Source organism: Geotrypetes seraphini, chromosome 16 (genome assembly GCF_902459505.1).
Source record: "Geotrypetes seraphini chromosome 16, aGeoSer1.1, whole genome shotgun sequence".
Classification (NCBI taxonomy): Eukaryota; Metazoa; Chordata; class Amphibia; order Gymnophiona; family Dermophiidae; genus Geotrypetes; species Geotrypetes seraphini.
In genome coordinates, this window is record NC_047099.1 from 40,062,836 (window position 1) to 40,084,541 (window position 21,706).

Sequence of the window (21,706 nt, forward strand, 5' to 3'; positions counted from 1 at the left end):
CACACAGCCTTAAAAATCTGCTTACCTCAGGGGTGACTGGGATCCATGAAATCCATAGGAGCTAAAACAAGGATATCTGCGGCCCCGAGCATGTGGCTAAGATGCATGAGATGTGCAGCCAGCAAAAGGTAAAAGTTATAAAAAAAAGGATCTTGCCGACCCAACAGAACTAAAAGCACATGGCCTTAAAAAGCAGTTTTGGCAAGGGGTCCACAGGAATTCTTTTTTTTTTTTACTGCAGACCTCACAATGCAAGGGTAGGTGTGTCTACCCCCCTCCCCCCCCCAGAACCCTATACAAATTTAGCACTAGAAGCTCATTAGTATTTAAATGAGATCTCCTAACAATGCACAAAAGATATGCCATTATATACGCACAACACAGGAATAGCATTATTTAAAAACAGGATGTAGCCTTGCTGGCAGGGGAGGGTCCAAAATTGAGATCCGCTGGCACCAGCTCTCCTCCTCTCCCCCCCCCCCCCCAAAAAAAAAAAAAAAAAAAAGCATAGTGGTCGAAGGGGCCAGGTCCAACACCTCCCCCACCCCCACTCTCTCCTTCCTTTAGGGCAGCCTTTTGAAAACAGCAGTCCTTGCTCCTGCAGATTTGTTTCTTTGTATAATATTGAAACATTTCAATAAAGATTTAAAAAAAAAAAAACACACATCTTACCAAGTGTATGCAACAACTTTTTTTATATTTATTTTAAAGAAAAAAATCCATTAAACATGAATAGAATGAGTAAAAAAAAAAAAAAAAAAGGAATGCTTTTATCATTTAAATTTCAAGCACCAGAAGCTTAAGTCCATAAGCTATCTAAAAAAATAAGTTGTTTGTTTTTTTGCATAAAAGGATAGGAATTCAAACTCTTTGCTCTAAGATTTCATTAAAACCTCATTTTGTGTTACTAAAACATGGTCATATTCCATGGCTTCCTGTAAAGTGACATGTTTGTAGACACATGACGCTGGTGGTCTCTGTACAGTGCAAGAACAAGCACAAGTTACAACCATAAATTCTTTAGCAAGCGTTTATTATATAAAATTATGCATACCAGTTTAAAATAAACATTCAAATCATAATATATTTGAGCATCATAATGTAATGTAACTGAAAAAGGACAAAGCAGTAGTTAAGGTATGTGGCCATTGTATAATACAAGAAGTAAAAAAAGTATGATCCCTGTCACAGTGGTGTAGTAAGGTGAGTAGTGCCCCTACCCGCTCCCTCCCCCCATGCACATCCCTTATCCGTACCTTTAACTTCTCCAGTGTGAGCAGTTTGCCGTCAGTGTCAGCTCACCTTTTGATGTCACTTCCTAGGCACAGGTCCCAGCAATGACTTCAGAGAGAGCACCAATGCCTATGTGGACAGCAACCTCACGCCAGGGAAGTTAAAAAAAAAAAAAAAAAGGGGGTACAGAGGAAGACAAGGGGTGGATTCAGAGAGGAAGGGTGCTGCACCCCCCCCCCCCCCCAAGCCACTGGCCTGTCATGAGATCTGTTGTCATCCAGAACCCACGTGACTTTTGGTCCCGTTGCCTCAAATCCACTATCCTGTTAGGACAAAAAAAGGAAGCTAGCTAGATACCAGAAGCAATAACTTACAAGTGGTCAGGGTTCGGTGGCTAGCAGCAGCATGGACTGGAGTAGCTGGGTACCCCAAGATTGGCACACAGAGATCCTTCTACTAGGATTTTCAGCTCTAAATACTCTGCTTTTCCTGCCAACATTTGCCAGGCCTGCCAGCACCACCCAAGTTCAGACCTGGCATTTTTCTCTTTGACAACACTGTATATTATATACCAGAAAAGGTCTCTGAAGTGTGTTATCACTCCCATTTTTGTGGTTCTTTACCATTTCTGTTTTGACTTATGTGACACATTGGACATAATAGCTTAATTCTTGGTTTTCATATTAAGAAAATAACCTACTTTCTTGGTTGTTGATCTTCTAATATGAAGATCACTGAATACTAGTGGTCTAAGTCAGTGGTTCTCAACCCTGTCCTGGCCAATCGGGTTTTCGGGATTGCCCTAATGAATATGCATGAGACAGATTTGCATATAATGGAGGTGACAGGCATGCGAATCTGCCCCATGCATATTCATTAGGGCTATCCCCAAAACCCGACAGGCCTGGTGGTCCTCCAGGACAGGGTTGAGAACCTGGTCTAAGTACCATAGGAAAATGCAAAAAACTAAGGCACAAGTTTTTGTTTTGTTTTTTAAAACAAAAGACCCAGGAGTATCAGATGAAATTTGGCAATCTCCTATGCAAAGTAAGGAGGAACACATAATAAGACAAATGTGGAGGGGCATTTTCAATATGACATCTAAGACTGACTTTGGACATTTTGAGAAACACATCCAAACATCGGTGGAGAAAATGTCTATTTTCGAACCTGCAAGATGTCTCTTTATCCTGAAAAAGGCCCTGCTAGACATTGTTTTTTTTAATATAGCAAAACAATTTAAAACAAAAAACTGTCCAAATTAAAAAGTTCAAAACAAAACATTTGCATGCAAGAAGAGCCAGCATTTTTAACAGACTGGCACATAGATATGCCAGCAGAGCAGTGGGGCACCCTAGGGGGCACTGCTGTGAACTTCACCTTAAGGGTGCTCTTCTGAGAAGGCACCAGGCACAATTCTTCTATCTTTTTACCAGCAATTCTCCACCCAAATAGCATGTACAGTATATAATTTGCATGCTATTGTGCTGAGCAGTGCTAGTAAAAGAAAAATCACTCCCACATGGTATTTTTTTAGCTTGTGTCGGCGCTTTGTGCATCTGGGCTTGAGAAGCCTTTATGCCCCGTCAGCTACCAACCTAAGCAGTGAGAAGTCTTCTGCGTTAGTCTTTGGAGTTCTGATCTTTGTTAATTCTTTATTTTTATCTGGTAGTGCAGGAGAGGAGGAGAGCTATGACTGTGCAGGAGCTGACATGAAAACAAAAAATGGGAGAGAGGAAGAAGAGCAGTTCTGACTGCCCACACATGCTGAAAAGGCTAAAGTCTTTACTACAGCTAAAGGGAATGTTCTGGCATATAGGATCCATCAGATGACATGAAGTGAGCCTGCATCTTTCACACTTGAATATGGAGAAAAGCCCAGGATCATTTTTTCCTGCCCCCATAGGAACTCAATTTCCCTGTCCCAGTCCTGTAAGTTCTGCCTTAACTGCACAAATCTCAAACACTTATGATTTTAAAGTGTTTGATGCTTGTGCAGATGAGGACAGATCTTGCAGGAATGGGGCAGGGACAGGACAAAAATTCAATGGAACAGGAAAATGAGTTCCTACGGGGATGGGAAAAAATGTGTCCCCATGTCATTCTCTAATCACAACCCCAAAATCTCAAATGAAGTGGCTATCAAGCTCCCCCCCCCCCTAAAAAAATACAAAAGCTCTGAAAGGAAGTCTGTTTTAAAAAAACAAAGTGTGTGTGTGTGAGAGGGGAGGGAAACAAACTTAAGGAAATAAACTGGGAAACTTGATCTCCAATAGTATAAGTAAATACATTTTTATCCTAACATACTAAAAATGTTAAGTCTCTATTTAAAATTCCAAAATGGCAATATGTTAACAATTAAATGAGTAACAGCATTACCAGGATAAAACCCACACAACCAAAAATGCCTCAACATTTTCTGGAGCTGGGTTTATCACACCTCACTAATACTGTCACAGATGCACAAAATGCAAACTGATTATTCATATTAAAAAATAATACAATAGAAAACTGAGTACCCAAATGTAGTGTTAAAATATTTAAGTAGTCTGTACAGATTCTTTTGCCTTAAATACCTTTTAAGAAAAGCAAAAATGTGCAAAATGATTAGTGTTTTGTATCCAAAATTTGAAACATCTGAGGACTTTTGCTGAGCTGCAAGATTAGCAGTTGGGGGGATGCAGGGACCCCAGCTGACCAGCTGCCAACATTAGAATATCCTTCTTCTCTTTGTGATAGCGCAGTTCCTTGCCAGCAAGCCGTGCTTCATCAAGCTCCCGTTCTGTGGATGTCAGTTCTCTGGTCAGGGTGCCTGGCATGTCCTGCTCACGATTCACCCAGTCCATAGCCATCTGGTTTCTCATGTCATCATCCAAAGCACGATGTGAGTAATGGGCCAATACTTCCTGTTTGAGGAGAGACCAGAAGCTACCAATCAGGATTCTTTGCTAGCTATATTTGATAAAATTAAACATCTTGTAGGGGAACAAGCTTTCCAGGCACAGTTGAACACAGGATCTGTTGTGGTCTAGAAAGCTACAGGATCTTTGGTGTTATATTGGCTAAGCCTACAAAAAAAATTGCAATTTCTAAATATGGTTTCTGAGAACACAAGCTACATCATGGCATATCTCAGAATTCACATCATATGTCTGATGTACTTTTTGCTATATTAGTTATTTATGACTGGACAGTGGCTAGTTTGAGAAATTGGATACTGGGCTCCACGGACCTTGATCAAATTCAGTATGGTTCGTTTAGCCACAGGAAAGCTGAAATGCTGGAGGCTTTAAATTGTCAGTTGGTTGAAGGAATGTGTATGTAAAATTACACAAAGAGAACAATTATCCCTCTTGCCTCCACCCCAAGGACTGAGATTCATTTTGTTCTGTTCGGAGGCAGCAAGCCTGACTGCCAAATGTGATATACCCAGTGAAACGCAATACCTGCTTAAAAATGGACTTCTACTTTCTAAAATCAAGAGTTTTAAAATCTTGTAAAGACTTAGAGCTAAAGCGATGACTTTAGAATTTTAGTTTGTGTTGCTCCATCACTAGGACTAGTTTTCCCCATTTTCTACCATTCTGCAAACAATTCGTACCTGTCGAGAGCACTGTCTCTCTCTCATAGCCTTAAGGCTGCCATTCCAGTGCAACAGCTGGAAAACTGTCATCAGTTCCTAGAAGGAAAGCACACATCAGATTAAGGCAATATAAATGTAAAAAAAAATAAAAATTAAAAAATTAAACATCTTTTTGCCACTTTATTTAATAACATTCTAAAGAAAAACACTAATCAGTAGTCAGGATTATACACTTGTCATTTTGAAATAAAGTCCTAGTTCATGAAACAAAAGCTAAATAAATTTTAATAGGTTTATGCTCTTTAATCTCAAAGATTTAACCAAAAGGTCCCAACATTTGCAGTAAAAAGGACAAAATACAGCAAACAATCCCAAAGGTTAAAAAAAAACCCAAAACTATTAAAAAGTAGTTTTCAGCCTCATAAGTAGTGTAAAATTAAAAAACCTAGTTAGCCATTCCCACTCAGCCAGCCACCAATATAACTTGAGCAGGCAGATAAAAAGAATTGCCACAATGTGCTACTAGTGCTCTCTACCCACTTCAACTCTTGCTAACAAATCAAGCAGATAAAGTGTGTATATCCAAGTACACCATCAAAACTTGCGCCTCCAAGAGAATTCTCCACATAAATTTAAGAGTTCAAAAGGTACAAAAAAATAAATAAATAAACCCCCAACCCCCCCCCCCCACCAAAACTTGCACAACTACTCAGTGCAAGCCATTTCCTATTACTATAGCCCAGCTTTTTTGCATCTGCTCCCATCTAACTTAACTGAGAGATCAAGCAGAGGATCTGAAGAATCATAGACCGATTCCCCTTTCTTCTTTCCCAGTAGCGTGCTCGACTTCAAGAGACAATGGGACAAACAGGTGGGGTTGCTACAGAGTTATGCTTAAAAGATGGATTCTCAAGGGAGGGAGGGTTCTTGAGTGGGCAGACTTGCTGGGCCGCCGGCCCTTTTCTGCAGTCATACTCTGTGTTTCTATGTAAGAAAAATAATTCTATAGTTTTATGATTGAACCACATTTGGGACCAAATTGATTTCCATTTCCAAAAGACCATGATAAAGGAATAGAATAATAAATGATCTAATGTCCCTGCTTCAAGATTACAATGCCAGGATCTATTAGACTTAGAGCTATCTAACTTCTGTAACCTAACTGGTGTCCAAAATGCTCTATGTAACAAAAAGAACCAAGTTTGTCTCATAGATGCGGACACTGTACATCTCATCCTCCAAGACCAAATACGTGGTCATTGAGACGCATTAATTTGATGTTTGATCTCAATGCTCCAAATGTCCCCAAGTCCAGTTTTAGGTTTTTTATTTACAAATCCGCTTATCAATTTATACCACTGTGCGGCCTGGTGTCCCAAGAAGTCCACCTGAAAGCACAAAAATTCTAAACTATATTGCGTATTAAGATTCTTCCATTCAGGGAACCCTGCCTAATGGCTTGCTTCAGTTGCAACCATCTAAAACTTTGTGATTTATAAAGACCAACCAAATTTATGCTGCAACTGTGAAAATTCAAGCAGTTTACCATTTGAAATATCATCTAAAATCTGTATAGGTGTTAAATTTTTAATTATTATAGGGTATGAATGATGGATCCTTAATTACAGCTATGCTGTGGGAGGAATAAATGGCAAACCTCCATCTCTGACAATACCTGAAACTCCAGCATGGATTTTCCTTTATTCGATTCCAGCATGAAGCGGAAAGCACCAATTCCGGTGTTTGGATTGTCAGCTTCTTCTCGGTTACCCTGAAATAAGCACGACAAAAAACATGGTTTTGTTCCAGTCCTTCCATGGTGTGGATGTGAGTAGCTGGGCTCTCTCTCTAACATAGATAACAGAGGGAGCAAATGGGGGAGTAATTCCCTAACAGCTATGCATCACTGTACTTAAGTTTCTATGTTGCAAAAGCTGCACTTTGTTCTCACAGAATTGCACTGGGCCATTTTGTTGCAGAAGAGCTTACTTTCTCTGAAATCCAGTCTGATGACGACCTACTCTTAAAGTTCATTTGTCTCTTTTTCACCAGTTTTCTCTGTGCTGTTAAATAACTCTGAAGTTATTTTATAATACCTTGATATATCACCAATTGCAAAATCAATGTCACATCAAGGTAGTAAAAGTCTAGAAGGGCATACAGAGGGTTGTAAGAGAGAGAGGCAGGAAGAGAGAAAGATGGAGGTAGTAGCAGGACAGGGAAAGAGTAATGAGGAAAAGTACAGTCACTGTGTAGAGGGGTAGATTTGTTGAAAAATGCCAGGTTTTTAGTAGTTTCTGGAAACTGAAGTAGGAGGGTTCCTGCTGGAGGGGAAAAAGCATGAGTTCCAGAGTTTGTGACCAATACAGCAAAATGTAGAATCATAAGAGTCTAGTCCAGGGGCATCCAACATTGGCCCTTGCTAGTTCAGGTTTTCAGAATTTCCCCAATGAATATGCATGAGATTATTTGCATATAATGGATACAGTGTATGCTAACAGATCTCATGCAAATTCATTGGGGAAATCCTGAAACTCCAACTGGCTTGCAGCCCTTATGGACCAACGTTTGACAACCCTGGTCTAGTCAGAGTACCAAGATTAGAGTAACAGTAAGACTGTTGAGAGGAGTATAGAGAACGTGTTGGTAAATAAGGTGTCAGAGATAGTTAACAGTCTGGTGCTGAGTGCTGAAAGACAACATGCCTTAAAGACAAGGGTTAGCCCCTAGGCAGACATTTGGCTCCTCATGTAATTCTTGTCAACTTCCATGCTATACCATGTTTTCATTTTTTCCAACCTAACGGAACTGGTAAGCTTAATAGCAGATTCTCAAAATAAGCATCCCTAAAATAAATTTTTGATATAATAGAGATGGTCTGGTAATTATAGCACTGCATATTTCAGCATCTGATCTTTTTTGTAATGACAAGAACAGATATGGGCTAAGACACAGCTAATTTTGCATTTGTTTCCAAAAACAACCAACCAAAAATTTAAAAAAAACGCATCAAAGTAAAGTTTTAGAAAAATAACAGGGAACAGTGGCAGTAAATGGCAGGAAGGAAGGGGGAAAAAAGCCAGAATTATAGCATTTCAACATTTAAATACTTTTTTTTTTTTTTTAAAGGTGAATCAAACATAAAAGTGAACTGGAGAAAACTTTCTGGAAACAAAGGGCATGTGCTGGAACTCAAGCACACAGAAAGGGGCTTTCTAAAAAGTTAGAAAGTTACACTTGCATGTTCCATGGAACCATGTTTTCCATAAAGATTTCTAGATGAGGCATATCCTACATGTGAAGGGGAGCTAGGCAAAGAAGTTTAATTGATAACTGTCAGATGCTCTTACATTAAAGGTAGCCAAGGCCTCCAAGACACTCCTCTCTATAAATTCATCAGTGATTCTGCGCGATGGATGCTCATTAAAGACCGAGTTCATTAGAGCTATTTTGGCAGCACTTCTTCTAGCTTCTGCTTTGGTAGGACAGAACTGGTGAAAAATAACCCAGAAGAAAAAAATATTATATACCAGAACTCAAGTGTGTGGGGGAAAAACAAAAGTCCAAAGACGTTCCACAGGAACACAAACAGGCAGGAAAAAAAAAAACCCCAATGGAACTGCTGCCTGAAACTTCTCCTCTAATGCAACTTTCTGTTTCTGGTTGTATCAGAGAAGAAATTTCCAGCACCTGCACATGACTTCAGAAAAGGCTCCGGCTGCTTATTGAGAGAAAAATAAGTTGCCAGGGAGGGAGGGAGCTGTTGGACCGCGCAAAGGGTGCTGAAGGAGGTGGAGAGAGAGAGGGGGGGTTTGAGAGGAACAGACGCTGAAGGGAAATGGGGAAGAGAGTGGGGAGAAGACCAGACGCTGAAAGGAAATGGGAAGAGAGAGTGGGGAGAAAATGCTAGAGAAAAGTGGGTAGGAGAGAGAGTGGAACTGGATAGAAGGCAAAGATAAACAAAAAAAGGTACATGCTGTATTGGAAGACAGATACCAGGTCTGAGGGGAGGCAAAGATGGAAGGGAAGAAGACAGATGCCAGACTATGAGGGGAGCAGATGGAAGAAGATGGATACCAGACCAATTGGGGGGGGGTGGAGGAAGAGGCTCAGTAACAGAGCAGATGCCATATGGAAGAGGCAGAGAGAAGGCAGACAGTGGATGGAAGGAATAGAATGATGAGAAAACGAGGAAAGCAGAAACCAGACAACAAAAATGTAGAAAAAAAGTCTTTATATATTAGTTGTATATTAGTTGCGTTGTATATTAGTTGCGTTGTATAAAGTAGTATATTAGTTGCGTTGATAAACATTTATAAACAAAGCCCTGCCAGCTGAAGATCTTTCTCTAGTTTAGTAGCCAGAACGTGTTATTTCTTTCAAAGCTTATTTCCAGTGAAACATTCCAGGTGAGACATTCTAGACCAGTGGTTCTCAACCCTGTCCTGGGGACCCCCTAGCCATGAAAGTGATTTGCATACCTGTCACTTCCATTATATGCAACTCTCATGCATATTCATTACGGAATTTTTGAAAACCCGACTTGCTGGGGGGTCCCCAGGACAGGGTTGAGAACCACTGTTCTAGAACATAGGGTTACTTTTCTGCAACCCCTACTGGTTGCAGAAAAGAACTATACGTTTTTTCACTCTGCCTCTAGGGTATCACAGTAGAGTGACACAGAGGGGGAAAAAACAACAACAACAACAAAAAAACTGGTCCCCATTCCCACCCCTACAAACCATCTGATTCCATCCACACAAGCCTTGAATAGTTTTATACTGAACTTATTTTATTAAAGTATAAAAATATATGGTATATATATGTTTTCCTGCTTTACATTTAGAAAGCATCTAAAACATTCATGCCTTCCTTACCTGGAAGCTGCCAAAACAGCTTCCTCCCGGCAAAGTGACAAAGCAGATGTAAGGAGGACTGTTGGAAGGAACCATCTCATAGACAACAAGGGCACCATTCTTCAAGTCAGCACCACGGGTCTGTTTCATCTGCCAGAACTCCTGAAGTGCTTCTACCACATTTACTAGAAACAGAAAGTATAAATAGATTAAGTCCACAAAAAATTATAGCTGTATGCTAAATTTTGCAGAAGAGACTTAACTGGTCACTTAAAGAGCAACAGCCATAATCTTAAGAAAAGAAGGCTACGGTTACCAAGAGATTGCAGCCAAAATTAGTCAAGGTGTATCAACTGCCAGGGTACTGAAACTCTGCAAAACAAGGCTGGAAAGGGCCAGCAAATGAATACAATACTTCAGATTGATAGGATAGTGAGAATGGCTCTACAAAATTGGAAATTAACTGCCGCTGACATCAGTCACAGGCCTTAACAAGGGAGTTGGTGTCAGGCCAGACAGTTCGTCGGAGACTGGTGAAAGCAGGCCTGCAAGAATTCCAAGTAAAAGCCCTTACTCAATGCAGCTCAGTGTTGTTAACATTTGGACTGTGCTAAAGAGCATGTCATTTGGACCACAGAGCAAAGGAAGGTGCTGCGATGAAACCTGAATCTCCATATTTAGCAGTGAAGGTGTCTGCTATGTTGTCAGGGACTGGGAAATGACTGCTTGCCAGAGGGTACTACTGCCACCATAAAGCATCCTCCAAGTGTGATGGTGTGGGGCTGCATGTCCAGAGATACTGTGGGTTAACCGCAGGTGCTTGGAGTGAAAAATGCCAACAAATACATAAAGGAGGTTCTTCAGCACAAGGTCCTGCCCTTACCCAGACATCTTTGGGACAGTTGACCATTTTTTAATAGGATGGCGCCCCATGCCACGCAGCTAAGAAATACATCACCTGGTCCAAAAAGAACAGGGTTGAATTGCTGGACAGCCCAGACCTCAACCCCATTAAAAACCTCTGGGGTAGATTAAAGAGAGCAGCAGAAGGCAAAACGACTGTCCAAACATCCAATCTTTCAGTTTATATACTGGATCATCCTCCAAACAGAGGCACGACTCGGTTTACATACTAAGAGGTTATAATACTGATAGCAGCAATAATCACCTCCTGGTTCCACATAACACCACCTATTAATAATCTCCAAAGACTTGTGGACAGCGTACCGAGAAGATGTGAGGCAGTAATGAAGGCTAGAGAATATCGATGCACTACAAGCAAGACTGACGAAGTCATTGGATAAGTGGACAAATTATCCTTATTAGCTTGGGTAGCTTATGCACAGCATTCTTTTGTGAAATGTGCCAAATATTATGCAATTCTTGTTAAGTGACTACAGATTTTCCATTTGTTTAAGACGTATGCATTAAATTCAATTTTATAACCCTGTTGTTGGGGTGTTTTTTTAGCGTAATGTCTAAAATGCAGTGTTAACACTAAAAAAAGTCTTTATTCAACAAGCATTGCTTAGACAAAAACAAGTTTGTCTCCAAGATATGGTCCAAAAAGGGTGATGAACTGGGACCCGACAGTCTGCGTTTCGAAAGAAACTCCTTCCTCAGGAGTCTTAAAGGTATATAAACCACATACTGAATACGTAGATAAAAAAAGGCCGATTAGAAAGTCCATATGGTAGGCTGATAAGCGAGTCAAGCTGGCTCCATATTAGCTTATGCACAGCATTATTTTGTTCAAGTATATAACCGATCCCCTCCCTATATCTTTTTTAAACTTAATACATTATATGTGAACTAACTTCAGAAGTGCTCAGAACCCGCAGGTAGGGAAGCTGCAAAGGGGGACGCGCCCCAAACTGCAAACCCCCCTCTTGATCCATCACTGCACTTCCTCCTGCACCGAAAGTCTGTCTTGTCCCCTTTTTGCAGCTTCCTTACCTGCAGGTTCTGAGCACATACAGGACTCCTTTTACTAAGGTGCGCTAGCCAAAAAATTACCGCCTGCTTAAAAGGAGGCGGTAGCGGCTAGCACGCCTTTGTAAAAGGAGCCCATAATGTATTAACCTTTTCCTATGGTAATAGATTTTACGTTACACTGGTTCCAATCGTAATTATTTTAGCAAAGTTTTGCATGATTCACCGTCATCATTTACGGCTATTGTAAACATAACGTAAACTCAAATATTGTGTGTTCCTGGCTCTTTATTAGTCCATACAGACAGTTCATCCACCGTCTATGTCATTTTTGGAACGTCCCGTCATCCGCGACGCACGACGTTTAAAAGGATATAGGGAGAGGATGGTTTATTCGTCTACTTCAGTGGTCTCCAACTCAAACCCTTTGAAGGGCCACATTTTGGATTTGGAGGTACTTGGAGGGCCTCAGAAAAAAATAGTTAATGTCTTATTAAAGAAATGACAATTTTGCATGCGATAAAACTCTTTATAGTTTATAAATTTTTCCTTTTGGCTAAGTCTTAATAATAATATTGTCATTTATAGCTAAAGAGACATATGATCAAGAAACGGTTTTATTTTACTTTTGTGATTATGATAAATATATCGAGGGCCTCAAAATAATACCTGGTAATAATAATAATAACTTTATTTTTCTATACCGCCATAATCAGGCGACTTCTAGGCGGTTTACAATGTAAGAAGGCTGGACATTCAGCGAATAACAAAGGTCTTAGTACAGTACAATGGTAATACAATACAGTGAGTCTAAATACAATACTATACAATAAGTTTAAATACAGTACCGAACAAAGAGTCTAGATGCCGTACAATAGTCTAAATGGTAAGCTTACATATTAATTGGAGATCTAAGGGTAATGAGTGTCTGAAAGATTTAGAACATCCATGAGGGGGGTCTTAGTGGGGGAGGGGACCGTTTTAGTCAATGAATTTAGCGAATAGGGTGGTTTTGATCGATTTGCGGAATGCATTATAAGTCATATTTGGTTCGTTTATGTGGTTTTTCAGCCACGTTTGTGGGCCTCGAGTTTGAGACCACTGGTCTACTTGAACTGTTCATCATTTGGATCCACCCAATATTAGCCTTAGATTCCTGCATTCTTTTGTGAAATGGGCCAAATATTATGCAAGCCTTTATTTTTTTATATATATAATTCTTTATTCATTTGAAAACTTTCATCAAGTGTACAAAAATTGCAACACAATAACATAGATGTAACCACTTGTACATCTTATCATTATAACTTATAGTTGTAAATATAACCCTCCCCCACCCCACCCTTATCTTACATATTAAATATAGAAATATTAGGAAAATGGCATCAATCGTGGTTCCCAAATTTTAATGAAGTTTTTATCATTTCCATTTTGCACCGCTATTATGCAAAGTCTTGTTAAGTGATGACAGATTTTCCATTCGTGGAAAACGTTCGCCTCAAATGCAACCCTGTTGCTGGGGGGGGGGGGGGGGTCAGCATAATGGCCAAAACGCAGCGTGTCCACGATTTTGGCCTAGTCCCAGCCCCAGGCTTTTCTCTTCCGGTACTCACCGCGCCCGTAGCCCTGCGTGTGCTTGGCGAAGCTGCGCACCACCGCTTCCACCGCCTCCCGCAGCACGACCGGGTTCCCGGGGCTGCCCGGGCCCCCAGGCGGAGGGGGCAACGGCGGGGGCGGAGGGGGCGGCGAGGCCTGGCCCGTCACGCCGGGCCTCACGGAACGCAGGCTGCCCGTGCCCGCGCCTATCCCCGGCTGCAGCCGCAGAGGCCGCGCCGACTCCATGATGGGGAGACCGTGAAGAGGCGCCCGACGCCTCGAGCTGTGTCCCTCAAAGGCCGCGAGACCCTGGACGTGGCTCCCCCCGAACGGACCAATCGGCGGGCGCCCAAAGGGAGGGCGGTGGGCGGGACGCCAGCACGCGGGGGAGAACGAGAAGGTTCGAACTCGAAAACAAATGCGAGAGGGGCGGGGCCAATGCCACTGTCAATGACGTCTCTGGTTCAAGTGTTTTTTGGCTGGATTTTACGTTGAACGTTAAGATTTCTGGGCGACGTTAAACGTGGCCGTGGTTCCTTTTGAGTCGTCGTCTTTGCTTCGAGAAGTTTGACCCCGTGCGAGCCGCCGTGACAATCCCGGAAGTGAGGGGACGAGGGACGTCGGGAGGGAAGAAAGGATGGATTCTTGGGTGCGCTTCAATGTACAGAGCCAGGCTAAAGAGCGACTCTTCAGGTGACGTTGCTCGCTTCTTTTTTTTTCCTTGCTCGTTTGTATTTGTTTATAGTATTTTGTTCCCCGCCTAGATTTGTGGATAGGCGGGTTATAAATAATTTTAAATACATTTATACCGTGTGGGGTATACACGGTCGGTTTAATCTCTTATAGAGATACCAGGCGCTCCTTTTACTAAGGTGCGCTAGGGCTAGCGCAGTGGTCTCCAACTCAAAGCCTTTGCAGGGCCACATTTTAGATTTGGAGGGCCTCAGAAAAAAATAGTTAATGTCTTATTAAAGAAATGAGGTCAAACTCTTTAGAGTTTATAAATCTTTCCTTATGGCTAAGTCTTAGTAATAATATGGTTATTTATAGCTAAAGAGACAGATGATCAAAAAAACTATTATTTTACTTTTGTGATGATGATAAAAATTCTGAGGGCCTCAAAATAGAGGCCGACGGGCCGCGAGTTGGAGACCACCTTAGTTCTAGAAGCGTAGCGCGCGGTAATTTCCTGCGTGCGCTAAAAAACGCTAGCGCACCTTAGGAAAAGGAGCCCCGAGGGTGAAGCATCCCAAAGGAGCGAGATTTTTTTTCAGACGCTACACCCAGGATAAAAATCTAGAATGGTTTTAAATGTAGTATTGCTGTTGTAAACGAACTGAGGCAGCATTAAATGATATTGGCTTTTCTTTTGGAACCTCTGAGTGGGGAGTGAGTTGGGTAAAATTTCCACCTAGGAGTTGAAAATAGTGGTACAGGTAGGCGCCGCATAACATCATTCTGGGCATTGTCCATGGTGCCAAGGCCACTGAGGTTGCTTTCCTCCCTTCCGCACCCAAGATGAATTTATTTGTTCAATTTTCTATACCATTCTCCCTGGGGGCTCAGAACAATTTACGTGAACTTATTCAGGTACTCAAGCATTTTTCCCTGTCTGGCCTGGTGGGCTCTCAATCTGTCTAATGTACCTGGGGCAATGGGGGGATTAAGTGACTTGCCCAAGGTCACAAGGAGCAGCAAGGGTTTGAACCCACAACCTCAGAGTGCTGAGGATGTAGCTTTAACTATTGTGCCACACTCTACCTTAGATGAATGGCACTGCTGTCCACCTGCCCCCCCTCCCCCCAACCGGCACCTTGCTAAATGCGTGCTAGTGCTGAAAAAGGCTGATGCTGTCGCTGTTCTACGCTGGGCCGGTGTGGAGCCTTGAGCATTTGCGCATATTCAAGGCCTTCCAGTGCCCACCCTCTCCGAGATTCTCATTCTCATTTGAGAATCTCAGCGAGAGCAGGATCCAGAAAATCTTGAGCATGCACAGATGTTCAAGGCCCCGAACTGGCCCAGTGTAGAACAGCGGCATTAGCCTCTTTCAGCCATGGCATGTGTATGGTAAGTAAAGTGCTGATCAGGGGAGGAGGAAGTGGATAGCAGTGCTGTTTATTTTGTGTGTCTAAGTGCCATGAAAATGAGCTCCTTGGTATCTCTGCTTTTATTGGTTTTTGATTTTATATGTTGATATTTTCCTCTTCTTGTCATGTCCGCATCTGCAGTTTTATGCACAATTCTCCAGTTCTTTTTTTTTTGGCATGGAATCTAACTTATCTGTAAATATTTAAACAGAACCAGTTCTAAGACCTGAGGCACAAAGGGATGGAAGAAAGAACACTCCAGAATACTGTGTCCTAGTAAATGCATGTCATTTTAAAAGTAAAAACAAAAGAAAATCATGAGTCTGAGACGCAGGCCTTATTCACCCACAGAGTTCAAATGATGTATAGAGGCCCTTATCCTCTTAATTTATAAATCCAGTATAATCGAGTTTTCCAAAATTGGTTCTTCTATGCAGATGCAAGCATAAGTTTTGCTGCATGCAAGAGTTCACAGACTAAAAGTGTCTGATATTTATTTTTGTAGCCCAGGGATGGCCCCATTCAGGAGGAAGATCCCATGGTATCTTTAGTCCTGTAACTCTAGTATTTGAAAGTGAATAGCTTTCCAAAAACAACTGCCTTGGAGCAAGTCCACCAAATATGTCCCATAGTACCTTTTGGTTCCACAGTTTCTCCAGCACAGCATTGAAGACTGAGGGAATCGATGATTAAAATTTATCAGGTACCACTAAATCCAACTTAGCCTCTTCCATCACAGCCTTAAGATCCAGAACCTTGTTACCCATTTTTCAAACATTACTGTATGCTGCTTTACAGACATTACCCCTTTTCCCCATGTGTGTCGAAATATTTAATGACTCACTACCAGGGGTATTTGATCACCCAGCCCCCAATGATTCTAGTTTAAAGCCTTATTCAGTAGGTTAGCCAGTCTGTTGCTGCAGACACTTTTCTCCCTCTTTTGAATGATGCACACTACCTCTGCTTAATTCCAATTAGGGTTTTTCCTTACATGTGGAAGACATGGAAGGATGGCTCTGCCTGTGTCTTTTGCTTATATGGTTCTACAGAACGAGAGCTATTGTGACAGGTCGAGGGTTCCATACCCCATTAGCAAAAGCATTTTCCTGACTGCCTGAGAGCAAAGAACTTATTTTCCAGTCCAGCAAAGAAGGGAAGTAGAGTGACTCTGGGTTGGGAGTTGAAGCACTTATGATAGTAGAAAGTTTTTTGCTTATCCCTTCCCCCATCCTGTAGGGATTTTGCTACCTTTTTGAGAGATTGCTCATGTACTAGGAGTCTCTGGTAGAGAATGGCACGGGGACAAATTTGTCCCCGTCCCCGCAGGAACTCATTTTCCCGTTCCATCCCCACGAGTTCTTTTCCTTATCCCTGCCCCATTCCGGCAAGCTCTGTCCTCATCTGCACAAGCCTCAGACACTTTAAAATCATAAGTGTTCGAGGCTTGGGCGGTTAAGGCAGAGCTGAAAGGACAGGGACAGTGACAAAACTCGCGGGGACGAGAAAATTGAGCTCCTGTGGGGACAAATTTGTCCCCATGTCATTCTCTAGTCTCTGGGAGGTAACACAGAGCCCACAGGCTCATTGCAGGGTAATGTAGTGGAACGTTCTTTGTTTAATTGACTGTTCTTTTCTCTTCCTCAGGGCAGGTCAGTATGCCTGCACATTCCTTGGCCACATGCTGCAGAGGAATGGGGCCAGTGCCGAGCTTGTGGCCAGAATCAAACAGCTGGAGGCGCACCTGAGCTTGGGGCGCAAGCGTAAGTGGGAGTTTGTTCCATTCCAGTTGAGCAATAATGAGTAAAAGATTGTAGCGGGTCTCTTGGGCTTAGGCTCAATGGGCCCCTCCTAGCCTAGAGGGCTTATTTTCACACAATGAGATTCAGGATTTCATGTGTCTCTAGACCAGTGTCTCTCAAACTGTGTGCCCCGAAGAGATTCCGGGTGTGCCATGACATATTCCAGAATTTTATTTTATTTTTAAAAATTCCCTTCATAAGTATACACTAGAATAGATGACATGTACATCACGTACAAAAGTCTGTCAATGTTATGAGCGTCTGTGTGCATAAGGATACAACCGCCCAGACAAGCATCATTCTTTGATGTTTTTATTTTTTATGCCGTAGTTAACTTGAACAACATAGCAATCAAGGCTTTGTTACCGTTTGGGTCTTATCTTTGTGAACTTGGATTTTCAGATCTGACAGAAATTAAATTGAGAAAAAGAGAACAACTGCAGATGGTGGATGATGAAATGCGTGTTTGCTTGTTGACTATTGAACTGCGTTTTGAGTTAATTTGCATTCAAAAACAAGCACATCCATCGCACTGATTAGCAATTCTATTCTATCTCCTTTAGTTTTACCATTGCTACAATTACCCATATAAAGCTTAAAGAACTTTAAAGAAATAACCCTCAAATTTAATTTTTTGTTGGTCTTGCAATTTTATCATTTCAATTATAATGTGCCGGAGCTACAAAGGTTTGAGAGGTTCTGCTCTAGAGAGTCAATTTTCTTGGTACTGGGCATTGTTTGCTGACTGTTCACCTGGCTGTCCTGGGTTTCTTTCAGTATTCAGACTTGGTAATTCCGTGGACTCCCTGGAGGCAGCCAAGCGTGCCATTCACTTGTCGGACATAGTCCTTCGTTTCTGCATCACTGTCAGCCATCTTAACAGGGTCATGTACTTTGCATGTGACAACATCCTGTGGGCAGGGAGATCTGGCCTGGTTCGCCATGTGGACCAAGATAAGTGGGGCCAGCGCTCATTCAGGTGACAGTGTCTGCATTCTCTTCTTCTTTTTTTTTTCCTCTGGCCAAGGCAATGTAGAACAATTATTCTAAACTTATATCTGCCTGTGTTTAAGATGTGAGAAAGGCAAGCTATGTTAATGCAAAGTCTACTGTTTGGTGTGCAGATGTGGGGGGCCACAATGCAAAGGATTGGGGAGACCACCAAGATTATTTGGGGACCCTGCATTATTCAGCAGGTTCCTTGTTATCAGTGATTCATTAGACGTGGAAATTGCCACACAATCTTTCCTTTAACATTCTTTTTGTATTCATTAATAGTTGAGTGAAAGAGAAATGTGATTTGGAATCTTCTACTTTAAACTGCTTAGAACTTCTAGAACAGGGGTGGGATCCGTGATTCTCAATGGACACAACTAAAGTCAGTCAGGTTTTGAGGATTTCCCCAATGAATATGTGCGAGATCATTTGACATGCATGTACTACTTCGATTGTATGCAAGAAAGGTTTGGACAAATTCCTGGAGGAAAAGTCCATAGTCTGTTATTAAGATATGAGGGAAGCCTCTGCTTGCCCTGGATCAGTAGCATGGAATGTTGCTACTCTTTGGGTTTTGGCCAGGTACTAGGGACCTGGCTTGGCCACCGTGAGGATGGACCATTGGTCTGACCCGGTAAAGCTATTCTTATGTTCTTAATCTCGTGCATACTCATTGTGGAAATCTTGAAACTCAGACTGGGTTGTGACCCTCGATTTGTGGTTGCCCACCCTTGTTCTAGAGGTTACACAGGACAGGTTGAAGGAGATCTCAATATACTGGACAGACAGAAAAATCATGATTGCCTTAACTAGGTGCAAAAATCCCTTTTGTTTTCTATGAAAGAACTACTCATGGAGAACATTTGTGAACATAAATACATTATGTTTATTAAGAACTTTATATACTTCATAACAGCCTAAAAGGATCTAAGCGGTTTACAATACACAATTCATATTCATCAAGAAAAGAAATAGAAAAGGAAAGATTAAGAACAAAAGTTAAAAAGTTTTTTTTTTGGGGGGGGGGGGTTTCCATAAAATATTATAGCAAATATCTCAACAGCAACAATTCTAATAGTAAAACAATAAACCACAGATCACAGTCCCAAACTCTGTTCTAAGTTGAGAAAGCCAATTACAGAATCTGCCTTGAGCTACTGTAGGGACCCAGGGACTAGGCTAAAAGTTTCTCATGCTAGCTGTTTTCTTCATCTCCATGCAGGTATTACCTATTCGCATTGATCATGAACCTAAGCCGCGATGCCTATGAACTCAAACTTCTGATGGAGCACGAGACTTGCGGAAAACGGCAAAAGAGTGCACTAGTGGTGGAAAGGGGTGATGAGGACAGGGAGGCTGTACATGGCAGTATGAGAGAGCTGATGCTGCGCCTCCAAATCCAGCTGCGCCTCCTGTGCCATGTACTGCGCAGCAACCCCCCTTTGCTATTAGATATTGTGAAGAACGCCTGTGACATTTTCATTCCACTGGACAAGCTGGGTCTTTATAGGACGAATGCCGGCTTTGTGGGGCTTTGCGGCCTGACTTCTTCTGTGCTTTCTATCCTGACAATCCTTCACCCCTGGCTGAAACTGAAACCTTGAAGTGGCAGAAACACTGATCATAGTGACCTGCTTTGAGGACTGCTTATAAGCCCAAGGACTAGAAGCAGGGAATAGTCCCACAGAGCTCCCTGACAGCCACAGAGGGTTTCTGTATGGTTTGGGGTAATCATACCACCTGTCTATGAAGATCTGACGCATATGATTAAGCACTGGTCATCTAATTTTTCACTGGGTAGTGGAGACATATTTCTGAAGTTGTTTCCCCATGTGCTATATATGGATTTTCAATAGAGCCAGCAGCTTCTTTTATGTTAGCATCTTGCACTGCGTATATTACTGGCATAAGCTGACATATTTTCTTATCTTGTGCATGAGGCAAAGCTGAATATTTCTTCAGAAAACAGGACATGAAGTCACTGTTTGTGGCAGAATCCAAATCCTTTTTGTCTTCCAGAAAAAGTTGATCAAGGTTTTAGATTCCATAACATAGTAACAATCAATGTTGTTACTATATCTTTTTTGCATGGCTTTATTCTCATTTGATTTATTCTGGTGCACCTTGTAACCGACTGTTGAGTTCATCCATGGTTGGAGGCGGAGACTGCTTTACAGGTGTGCACTGTTGAAAGCCTTGGCAGCCTTGGCTCAAAAGAGCGAGCAGTGAGATGTGTAGTAACGGGACCCACAGCTACTGCTGCCAGTTGCCTCATCCAGGTCAGCTGGAATGTTCTGAGCCATTCTGATTTTTGCACTGTGGCATGCAGGGAGTTGTAGTTCCTTTGTGTCCTGAGATCAGCAGGAACTTTGGGTCTGTATGTATACCGGTGGGTACACCAGGGGCTAGATAAGCCTATTTGGACTCACCTGGTTGAGGTGGCAGTTCTGGTTATGGCTTCCTGCATAAGATGCACAGCTCTCTCTGGTGAGGGATAGTAGGATTAACACTCTCTTCCTGCTCCCTGCCCCTCTTGTCTCCCTTACCATGCTAATAACATTTACTGTTCTAACTGTTGTAGTGATAATGAATGCTATGTGCCACTGATGTTTTTTCCACATCATCTCCATTATTATAATAATGATGAAAGAGGGTTTTACCAGGCTGTCAGTAGTCTCACATTTGTGACCTTATGCAAGATTGTTCACAAGCTGTGATACCCTGATGGTATAATAACAGTGACATTCACGTGCCCATCATTGTTTCTGGCTTATTCTCCTTTTGGTCTGATCAGTGATTTGTAGAATCTCTCCAAGAACCAAGATGACATCTAGGACATGACTCTGTCCTCCAGTAACATAGTCCTACTTCTTTCTAAAAGTGATGTTGCAAGTTCTACAAAGGATCCTAGACTAGCCTTGAATAGTCCAAGGAAAAATCTTTGCAGTTGGCAATTGTTTTAATTATAGTTCAATGGAAGAACTTCTGCTTTTAAAAGAATCAGAAAATCTAGTTCCAGAAGGGATGTCCTCCCCAGTAACAAGTCTGTTCACCATCCAGTACCATTGTGGAGGCTCTGTCCATTTCCAGGCTATGTCAAAAATCAGGTGACTTTAGGTAGCATGCTTCACCGTAATTGTGAGACCTATTTTTCAGTTGATTATGCATTAATTTGCTTTTAATACCCGTCTCTTAGAAAACCCTGTGGAAAACATATATACTTATGGATCATCAATATGTGGTCTTGCAGCTGGGAGAATTTACCTCTGCTTTCATAATGCTTTAGCCCTAAATGTCAGGCAACGGTACTAATGCTCATTACATGCTTATTGTGGTGATCCCTTAAATGTGCAGGTCAGTGCCACAGCTTGCCATTAAAGCCTTTTCTGTGAAACACTGCTGTAAATATCCAAATGTTTAAATAAATCATTGGAATAACAAATTGAAAAATGAATGTTGAGCCCTCTCGGCCTTTATTGTAGTTGCAGGGGGTGATCAAGTTTTGTTTTAAAATTTGATTAAAACACTTATAAATATTTCTAAGCGATATACTGTACATCAGTTAAAAATGGGGAACACTTAAAAGCTTTCATGTATGGACATTCACTAAACTAGACTAAC

The 21,706-nt window shown here is 41.8% G+C and overlaps 2 protein-coding genes across 2 annotated transcripts; one reads left to right on the plus strand and one right to left on the minus strand.

Moving 5' to 3' along the window:
• Positions 1-1,014: 1,014 nt before the first annotated feature.
• LIX1L (limb and CNS expressed 1 like) lies at positions 1,015-13,596 on the minus strand. Its single transcript, XM_033923936.1, has 6 exons — positions 13,218-13,596; positions 9,694-9,857; positions 8,167-8,307; positions 6,492-6,587; positions 4,835-4,912; positions 1,015-4,139 (listed from the first exon to the last, which is right to left on the minus strand). Exons 1-6 carry the CDS (start codon positions 13,444-13,446, stop codon positions 3,897-3,899), a joined length of 951 nt encoding a protein of 316 aa, XP_033779827.1. The 5' UTR covers positions 13,447-13,596; the 3' UTR covers positions 1,015-3,896.
• Positions 13,597-13,703: 107 nt separating this feature from the next.
• PEX11B (peroxisomal biogenesis factor 11 beta) lies at positions 13,704-21,539 on the plus strand. The gene is made up of 4 exons (XM_033923937.1): positions 13,704-13,893; positions 16,935-17,050; positions 17,867-18,068; positions 19,308-21,539. The coding sequence occupies exons 1-4, from the start codon at positions 13,838-13,840 to the stop codon at positions 19,687-19,689; spliced, it is 756 nt and encodes a 251-aa protein (XP_033779828.1). The 5' UTR covers positions 13,704-13,837; the 3' UTR covers positions 19,690-21,539.
• The last annotated feature ends 167 nt before the right edge of the window (positions 21,540-21,706 follow it).

What these genes read in the sequence shown, in the direction of transcription:
- LIX1L (XM_033923936.1), bottom strand. Translation starts at nt 13,446, where the DNA reads ATGGAGTCGGCGCGGCCTCTGCGGCTGCAGCCGGGGATAGGCGCGGGC. An exon ending in AGGCCTTGGCTACCTTTAAT is followed by an intron (nt 6,588 to 8,166) that starts GTAAGAGCATCT and finishes TGCTTATTTCAG; the next exon opens with GGTAACCGAGAAGAAGCTGA. An exon ending in AGAGACAGTGCTCTCGACAG is followed by an intron (nt 4,140 to 4,834) that starts GTACGAATTGTT and finishes CTCCTCAAACAG; the next exon opens with GAAGTATTGGCCCATTACTC.
- PEX11B (XM_033923937.1), top strand. Translation starts at nt 13,838, where the DNA reads ATGGATTCTTGGGTGCGCTTCAATGTACAGAGCCAGGCTAAAGAGCGA. An exon ending in GCTAAAGAGCGACTCTTCAG is followed by an intron (nt 13,894 to 16,934) that starts GTGACGTTGCTC and finishes TCTCTTCCTCAG; the next exon opens with GGCAGGTCAGTATGCCTGCA. An exon ending in CCTGAGCTTGGGGCGCAAGC is followed by an intron (nt 17,051 to 17,866) that starts GTAAGTGGGAGT and finishes GGTTTCTTTCAG; the next exon opens with TATTCAGACTTGGTAATTCC.